This window comes from Hevea brasiliensis, chromosome 8, assembly GCF_030052815.1.
Source record: "Hevea brasiliensis isolate MT/VB/25A 57/8 chromosome 8, ASM3005281v1, whole genome shotgun sequence".
Taxonomy (NCBI): domain Eukaryota; kingdom Viridiplantae; phylum Streptophyta; class Magnoliopsida; order Malpighiales; family Euphorbiaceae; genus Hevea; species Hevea brasiliensis.
Genome location: NC_079500.1, coordinates 97260957 through 97271092, shown reverse-complemented (window position 1 = coordinate 97271092; position 10136 = coordinate 97260957). Strand labels below are relative to the sequence as shown.

Genomic DNA, 10136 nt, shown 5'->3' with positions numbered 1-10136 from the left:
CAATCTATTAGTGCTAGTGTAACTGGTCAGATTTTAAGAAACAGAACTGCAGTCAGAACATACACCAAAATAAACTTGCGTAAGCAGAGAAACTTCAGAACAGCCAACAAATAACAATAATTAGCTTTCCAAGACATCTGATTACATTTCAGGTTTAAATTCTATTAAAAAAATATATACACAATGGAACTACATTATGTTATACATCTGAATTGCAATGTATTGCTCTTATAATAGTGTTAAAAGAACTTAGGTGAATCTGAGCTAAGGAAGAATGCAAACTAGCATATGTATTTGTATTCCAATTATTGTATATACATATACATATATACTGATATATCAATTAAAAGGAACATCTAACCTAACAAAACTGTGCCATGGCTTGTAGAGGGCAGCTACTCAAGTAGGAGATTCAGCCAAAAGTACAGTGTGCCACCAGCCACATGCTACATTTCGAGGGACACAACCCTCTATAGTAACTGGAGAAGGAATGTTGCGGTCGATCACATCCCCCAACCCAAGCTGTCACATACACGCAAGTGTTAAAAGTTATTATCTATTTTAAATTGTAGACACATTGCATGGGGGCATCTGCAAGTAGAGACATTGCATGGGGGCAATTTCACCATATGCGGACTTCCATCAGCACTGAAGGCGGCTTAGCATGGATGAATTTAGGCAGTCTCACCTTTTCCTACCCCTGATTTTTCCTTGACCTTAAAAACTACATTTTATATTATAATTGACCCATATAAACATATGAAACTTATTTATCTTTGGAAATATATTATTTATTGCCCAATATTATTCCTTTTTCCTCAAATATTAACTCATAATATTCAATGTTTGACAATGTCTGCATAAATAATTTAATGATAATAATGAGAACATAATTTTCTAAAAATTCATTTTTTTAAATAGGATACCCACAGCCTTGGCCTGCCTCGGAGCAGGTGGGATGGGATTATGGGAATATCAAAACCCAACCCGTCCATTACATATGCAAGCCACAACATTGGAACGGAATGATGCAAACTTGATTTCTTGATCAACTAACATGCAAAATAAATCTTCTTATTTAGCTTGCCATGAAGTACACTAGTGCAGAAATGACATTAATCCAAAATCATTTCAGATGCTCCCTAAATATGATATTTGATGAGTGTTAAGCATCATACCTGGCCATACTTGTTCCACCCCCAGCATAACACTTTCCCATCCTCTTCAAGAAACGGAAGCAGAGAGTTAGGTATCAAAATCGCAATAAATTGTTAAAATGAATTTATAAGAGTAGGAAAGAGATCTTATGAAATGTAATGATTGAAAATCCGTGGACAAATAATCTACTCCATCCCAACCAGGAGTATGCCTTGGCTAGAACGTGTATAAACTATTGTGACTACTTTTGTAGTCGTACATACACCTACAATGTCTCAGTTGGTCCTAATTCCAGAGCACAAGCCAGCATATACCTATAGAAACTAGAAATTGGTCCACTCAACCCTTCTAACCTATGTCCCTCATTGGCCATTATTATACTTTCCCAGCACTGCTGCTTCTTAATCCTTCTACTCATCAAATTACAGTTTAAGAAACTCATTCAGACTTTCACTTATCCCAACTAATATACTATCGCAACCAAGATACTAACACTCAGAAAGTTCACTGCCCCCCAAATGTTCTTTTCACATGCACACAAAATAATAATAACATTTAAGTAAAGGGAAAATGTTTGTGAGTTTGGCGTAGATATGGAAGGTTTGTTGAATATGGTTCACTTACCTGTGACTATAGCAGCGTGACGAGCCCCACAAGAGATTACTTTTGCATGCATATCTTCCAAACTAGGAGCATCCAAGAGCCTGGGGGTAGTCTGGTTTAGAAAATTTTGTGAAAGTTAATTGCATAAACTTCCACATGATGAAAATCATTTGTTAACATAAGGGTTACAGTGAAGCCCTAAGAAAAAAATTGTAATTATTCAAGTATAGTGCAGAAATAACAATAGGAAAATGTTTAATCTTTTACTTATGTGCAGAGGCTCTGAAGCACTGATGATAGAAATGACAGGGTACTAAATTTTGTAACCATAGACATCCTCTTCAGTAATCTGATTAGAAACCAAAGTCGACTACTTATTCTAAACAACAATACATTTCAGCATTCTTTTCCCTTAAATAGTCAATATGGTGGGCCCCATATTCATTATGAAGATCTTATAAGCACGCCAACATGCCATCATACCATGATATGCCAACACGTTAATTTATTATCCTATAATGGAGTGAAATTGGCATTTGTACTGTACCTCTGCCTGATCACCACCAGTACCCAATTGCCCAAACTGATTCCCACCAAATGCATAAACATCACCATCAGCAGAAATGCAAACAGTGTGCCACAAGCCTGCAGCAACACCCGCTATCCGTATGCCCAGCAATGAAGATACACAAATTGGGCTCAGCTCGTCATCGGTACTCCCTTGTCCACACTTGACAAAACAATGTGATAACGAAAATAATTTTATTTTATTTTTATTTCATGATAGACTAAAACATGCAACAATGAAATTAATCAAAAGAAGAGGAGATAGCACTTTAAAATAAATAGAGTAAGTAGATTATCCCTCATTAGATGAACCCCATCTTCAACATCTACAGTGCTTTATTCCACCATTATCTACTTTACCTACTTGGTGATCCTGAACAACAGTTAATGTCCGAAACTCCAACGGCTGTCAGTCAAGGATACAAAGATTGACATTTTGAACAAGCAGTTAATGGAGAAATTTACAGCTTGAACAAAGTACACTTCAGGAAGATTGATTACACAATCCCAAAGTTATCACCTATGAGTTTGATAATCAAGAATTCAAATGTGAAGAAAAAGTAAAAAATTTCCCATGCTAAGAACAGACAAAACAGTTGGTTGATTATATCAATTGTACTATTCAGACATTATTATTATTATTATTATTATCATTATTGTTAAGAAAGTATATCAATCGGTATTACTATAAACAAGAAAATACTGGTCACTGTAGGAGGTCAATCTCTTTTTTCATCATTCAAGGAATACTTCAAATGAGTATGTTATGCAAACAACAAACAATTACCATGAAAGATCAAAAGACTTAACAAACTTATTACAGATAAAGTCTAGAATTCATATTGGCTTATTTGGGATTTATTTATTCTATAGTCCTTATAGAGTCCCATATTTATGTTTACTTGAGTCAATTAGTCACTGGTTAGTGCTCAATCTACATTTGAAGGCATGCCTACGAACTTTCGCTACAAGCTACAATGTTAAAAAGGCCTTCATTAATATTAAACAATGATAGCAAATACCGTTTACTGAGATGATGCTACAGAAAAACAGAATCAAGATTAACAGAAACACATAACCAAGTAACATGGCGAATGAAAACTATAGTCAGCACTTTGGTATATGTTAAATAGAGACTAGAACTTCAAATACACAAATGCATACACACATTGGTATGTTTGCAGAAGGAAAAAAAAAAATTAGTCACTGAAAAAAGTACGATAGTCTAGAGTACCTGTCCATAGAGTCCCCAGCCAAAAGTAAGGAGTGCTCCAGCATCTGTTAGTGGAAGAACATTTATGAAGAAATAAAATATGTCAATATATATTCAGGTATATTGACACTAAGTAATAAAATAGATGGAATGAATGCCTACAACTAATTTAATCACACATTATATTAGGTCATAAATTCTTTGATTCTCAATCCTTATCTTTTTTCCTCACACTGATAAATACAAGTATATCAAGTAAGCAACCCAATGATCCCAAAAAAGGTTACTTTATTAGATGCATGCCTGTGATTACTGCACTATGTCGCCCTCCACAGGCAATCTCCTTCACATAACTTCCAGGAACTCTAAAACCATGCTCCTCTGAAGTCATGCCTCCTCGAGAAAGTGTTGCAGGTCTATCTTTTCCATAGGAAGAATCAATGCAAGGTACAGGATGAGGAGAGGACACCATGCGTATCCGGGAGCCCAAACCAAGTTGCCCTTCACCTCCATAGCCCCAACCCCACACCTGTCCTATATCTGAAACTTCAGTAAAATTAGGATGCATCAAGCGTCTTGCTTCACACAAAAGATCTTCCATAGCTTCAAGCTTCATACTGCATACATTGCAGATAGGACTATACAATAGAATTCTGGGTCAGAAAAGCTCTCTTCTGTAATGGAACTAACCTGACAATGCTAAAGTGTGGCGACCACCGGCAGCAACAGTAGCAATCCTCACCCCTGGATTCAATGTTACTAGACATGGCAATGCTGAGAGTGTCTCATCATTGGAAGATGAGCTTTCAGCTGTTTGTTTTGCAGATGAAATTCTCCTGCGCTTTGTACTTTCATCTCCACCTCCTCGGCTATCAGTTCCACTACTAGATCTTGAGCCTTGAGAGCGAGGGCTCACTGCAAAAAAAAAAAAAAAAATCCATGCATTAGCCAAATCATTGGCAAAAAATATCCATATAGCCAAACCCAACTAGTTTGGGATTAAAGCTTTAGTTGTTGAGCCAAATCATTAATCAGTTAACTGTGTTTAAAAATAATGAAACTAAAGTTACCTTGCTCTGTTAAAAATGGACTCTGTCTTTCTAACACATCCCTTTCCAAGCCCCCCGCCACATATGGATCTCCAAATACTTTCCCTGAGGGAACACACTCTTTCCAACCCCATGTATAAACTTCTCCACTATCTGTGCTTAAGAAATCAAAAGGAGCTCAGCCTATCAGTCTACAAAGAGTGACTTTTACCTAAGAAGATATAGGACATAGATAAATCAGATTAGTCAAAAGAAACTAATCAGGCTTCATCTATGCCCTTGAACATACATTGAGGCGATCCGCATTACCTGTAGCTGCTACACAATGGGCCCAACCAGCTGCAGCTTTTATGATAGAAGATTCAGTTGGAAGAGGGAAGGGCTCAGGAATTTCCTTAACAACAAAATTAAAAAAAAAATGCAGGTTAGTTCAAGAAATATAAAAGATGGATATAAAGTGAAGTTGCAGTCTCATATAGTGCTACAGTACCCCATGCTTCCCGGCCGTCACATAGCTTTGACCTAGATCGTCTGTTGAACCCCAAGTAATGAGCTTTCCAGACTCTGATTGAAAAAGAAGAATAAGTGAAATACTACTTATTTCCAAATCAAATTGGAATTAAAAGAAAAAATCAATTCACTGAAAACAACATGGTTCAATCAACTTAGAAGGGAAGCAAGAAAAAAGCAAACTTTATTTATTCCCACAATCCTAGACAGAGTAACAGCTAAATATTTCAACTGATGGAAAATTTATGACCAATGACAACAAAATTAGAGGATGATTGCAAAAGAATTGTATTTGACGGACAGTTTTAGTGCACACCAAATTCGACCAGCTTTGAATCAAGCTAAAATTCAATTTTAATGAAAAGAAGATTTGTTTATTTTGAAAACTGGAATTAAATTTCTCCCGAAATCAAATGAATAAATCATGTTAATTTTAAATTTCAAGACAAAGAGCCAAGTATATATAAAACTGATTTGAACCCAACAAAGCAAAAACTGAGTTTGATATCACTATTTTAGCTCAGCTTCAATTTATAATAACCAAAGCAGCATCAAACAAATCACTCAGAATGCTATTTTACATCCCTTTCCCACCCTTTCTCAGCAACCAAACAGTAAACTAATGTACCTACTCAGAGGAGAAAGAAAAGAGTTCTATTTCTATCAAATAAACAATAACATTTCAAATCAAAACAATCGAAATCTAGAAAAAATAGAAAATACCAGAAATAGCCATGGCGAAACCGCAACCACCGCCACAAACGTCCTTCCAAGTGTACCCATTGGGGCGCACAACGACCGGCGACAAAATCGGCGCTCGTTGCGGCAAGGCTCCCGGAAGGTATCCCCACATAAAAACCAACTTATCCTTAACCATTTCCTCCATTTTCAGTCCCTCATCTCCCCATTTTCCCTCCCCATTCATGTCTAGCAGAGCAGAAAGGACAAAGAAAAGAAAAGAAAAGAAAGGAACGGAAAACCAAGTTGCTTACTTTTGCAACTTTGTGTGTTGGGCTTCGAGTTTGGCGGAGGAAGTGATTTGGAAAGAGAGCAATGGAAGGGGGCCGTATCATTTTCAGGGGAACGGGCGTGCCACGTAGGATGCTCACGTGGGAATCGCTGGAGACGTGTCGCAATATAGACCAGTAGATGCGTCGATGAATTCTAGCCAAGAATTCCCGGAAGTTTCTGGAAGGTCATTCTAGAATTACCAGAAACACGTAGGGAATAATTCGCGCAGTAGCTGGCGTGGAGGCATAGTTGGAGGACACGTGGTTGCCTCATATTCAAGTCCAATCATTACGGGTAGACACAGTTTCGGATTTACGGAGAATAGGTTATTGGCTATGGTGAAACCAGAAAGTGCCATGAATTGATTTGCTTTGTCTTCAATCATCAGGGCTTTGGGGGGTTTTATTTCTTACATTATTGGGAGAAATCCAATATTTTTAGGCATAAAAAATTAAGGCATCCGTAAAAATTATTTTATTTAAATTAAAATTTAATTAATATTTTTATAATTTAAATTTATTATAAATTTAATTAAAATTTACTTTTAATTATTTAAATTCATCTATTTAATTATTATTATTTTAAAAATACTTAAATTTATTTAATTTTATATTTTTAATTAATAATTTATGTAAAAATTATTTTTATTAATAAATTATATTTAAAATTTTAATAATTTTATAAAATATTTAATTTTTATTTTATTTTAAATAAAATATATAAAATTTATAAATATTATTTAAAAATATAAATTTTATATTTAATTAAGTATTTATATATTCATGGGAAATAGGTCATTGGCCATGGTGAAACTAGAAAGTGCCATGAATTGATTTGCTTTGTCTTCAGTCATAAGGGTTTTGGGGGGTTTTATTTCTTACATTTTTGTGAGAAATCTAATATTTTTAGGCATGGTAAGGCATTCATAAAAATTATCTTATCTAAATTAAAATTAAAATTTATTTTGAATTTAGTTAAAATTTATTTTCAATTATTTAAATTCATCTCAAACATGATTATTATTACCTTAAAAATATTTAAATTCGTTTAATTTTATATTTTAAAATAATAATCTATGTAAAAATTATTTTTATTAATAAGTTATATTTAAAATTTTAATAATTTTATAAAATATTTATATTTTATTTTATTTTAAATAAAATATATAAAATTTATAAATATTATTTAAAATATATATATTTTATATTTAATTAAGTATTTATATAAATAGTTCTGGATAACGAGTATTTAATATATAAAATCCGAATCCGATTTAAATTCGCCATGAGTATTATTTTTCAAATATGAACCTATCCTAAACCCGATTACATACTACTCAAATCAATCTTATTAGATTCCAATCGAACCAGATGCTCATAAAAATCAGACTCATTGTTATCCCTAATTATTTTTTTAATTTAAAAAAAAATCTAAAATATGACATAAAAAATAAACAAAGAAAATAATTTTTTCCGGAAAGTAAACTTTATTTTAATCATTATTGAATTAAACTTATAAAAAAAATAATGAAATCAAATAATAATTAAAAATTACTTCTCATCACTTAACAATTTCAAATGAACTATTTGAATGTTAAAATTAAGAAAATTATTTATTTATTTTGCTTTTAGGGTTTATGTTGAATTTTTTTAATTAAAAAAAAATAAATTGATAAGAATGGCTTATGTTTTATAGTTGTAAAATATTTCAGTTAATGATAACTTTTTTCATATTAAAAAAATATTGCAATAAAATTAAGAGATAAAATGGACAAAAAAATGAATACATTTAATAATTTAAATATTTAAATTCATTCCAAATTATTATATTCATTTAAATTCAATTATTATTATTTAAATCCATTCAAACTTATTTTATTGTATATATTATATTAATAATTTATATAACAATATATACAAAAATTTTAAAAATTCAGTAAAAAATATTTAAATCTTTTTTAAATGTAATAAACTTATTTTTGAATTTATTTCATTATAATTACATTAAATTAAATATTGAAAATTAATTTATTGTCATCCCCTAATTTTGCATCTTAAAAGGTTAAAATACATTTGTTAGTTGCTTAATCAGTACAAATAGTGACAAATACATTATTTAGATGTAGGGGCTAATGATTGATTCAAAATTTATTAAATTTAAATTTAGAGGCTAGCAATGGATATATTATGTAAACTTTTTTTTTTAATATTAATTATATCTTATATATAATAAATTATTATTATTATTTAAAAATATATAATTTTTAAATTTTAATATATATATATATATATGAAATAAATTGAAATTATATTTTTATCAAATATATTTCTTTCATTTTATTTTATTTTTCAAATTTAAAAAAATAACATATTCTAAGATAAAATTATTTGATTAAACATTATCTAATAATAAACATTAAATTTATAACTAAAAAAAATTAAATTAAAGTGAAATTTTTAAATAAAATTATCATTTATTAATATGCCAAGTGTAATTTAATGGTGAAGCCAAGTGTCAAAATTTTATTTAAAATTTTTAAGTTGTTAACTTTCACTCACTCACACACACATACAGACACAAATACATTTTAGAGGTGCTTCACTCCCAATTTAAATTTTTTAAAATTTAGTTTTTATTTGGTTAAAAAGAATTCTAAAATATATTAATTTTTATTTTAGTTGAACAAATAAAAAATAATTTTTAAAATATTTAAAAAATGAGTTCATTTAATTTTTTTTAAATTGGATTAATAAATAAATATCAATATTTAAAATTTAGGTGGGTCTATTTCTTCAAATAAAATAGTTAATATTATAACTTTTTAAATGCAATTTTAATTTTTAACTTAATTGTCCCTATAAAATATCATCAATAAAAAATATTTGATTAATTCTATTAAGTGCAAAAAATTAATTAATAAATTTCCTATATATATATATATATATATATATATATATATATATATATATCCATCTTCCTTATAAATAATTATTTTCAAAATAAACTAAACATTATAATTTTTATATTTCACAAATAGAGAAAATTCATCAGTTCATGAATTATGAATTTTTTATATATAGCTGTAAAAAATTACAATTTTAATTTATTATTTAATATGCTTTTATATTTTTTTTACTTTAATAATTAATAAATATATTTGTATCCATTTTTTAGACATTGAATGCTCTACAATTTTTTTACAAAGTTTGTAATGAATCATGATCATTACCTTAAAATAACAAGTTAACCATTATTTTCAAAAAAAATAATAATTTTGTAAAATCATAATTTAGAGTTTTTTTAAAAAATAAAATAAAAAAATAAATAAAGTAAAAAAAAACTTGAAAATACATTAAAAATTAATTTAAAATATATACTACACATTCACATCAATAAAAATTAGAAAAATTTATTTTAATGTAAACGAAAAGTAAAATATTAATTTTTTTTATAATCGTAAAGAAATGAAAAAAAATAAATGAAAAAATTAAGCAAATAGCCCATTTAAAATTTATTTAGGTGGATCACTAATTAATTATTAAGGGGGTATTTGGTTTACCTGTTGGGTGCAGCCGATAGCTGATAGACACCCAAACAGGTAATTTGTGGTGTTTGGCAAGCTTAAAAAAGTAGAGCTGATAGCTGATGGGCAACTGATATGATACCCATCAGCTGCAGTTTGTATCAGCTCTATTTTTAGAGCTGTTTCTCATCAGCTGATAGCTGATTGGGTTTTATTTTTTATTTTGACCATATTATCCTTTTTTATTTAACTTGAAAATTAATATTATTAATATTTTTATTTTTTTATTTATAATTTTAACATTTTAATTAACGTATTTTAATTTTGTTAAAATATTTTTTTATTAATAACATAAAATATAAAATATTTATTTATATCCAAAAACTTAAAATTAATTATAAAATTTTCTATTAACAATAATAATTATTTTATTATTTTATCTATATTTTGAAAATTATTTAATTATCTTAAAAAAATAATTATTTTTTTATTTTAATAATAA

The 10136-nt window shown here is 29.3% G+C and overlaps 1 protein-coding gene across 2 annotated transcripts; it reads right to left on the bottom strand.

The window, feature by feature from the left end:
* Nucleotides 1-93: 93 nt before the first annotated feature.
* On the bottom strand, nucleotides 94-6147 carry LOC110644038 (ultraviolet-B receptor UVR8). Of its 2 annotated transcripts, none has more exons than XM_058151768.1 (11): nucleotides 5824-6147; nucleotides 5081-5154; nucleotides 4900-4984; nucleotides 4612-4743; nucleotides 4232-4456; nucleotides 3845-4087; nucleotides 3563-3606; nucleotides 2309-2491; nucleotides 1783-1873; nucleotides 1179-1222; nucleotides 94-522 (listed from the first exon to the last, which is right to left on the bottom strand). In XM_058151768.1, exons 1-11 carry the CDS (start codon nucleotides 6023-6025, stop codon nucleotides 400-402), a joined length of 1446 nt encoding a protein of 481 aa, XP_058007751.1. In that variant the 5' UTR covers nucleotides 6026-6147; the 3' UTR covers nucleotides 94-399. The 2 variants fall into 2 exon arrangements, with proteins under 2 accessions (XP_058007751.1, XP_058007753.1); XM_058151770.1 differs by having other exon boundaries at nucleotides 3845-4081.
* Between the last annotated feature and the right edge of the window lie 3989 nt (nucleotides 6148-10136).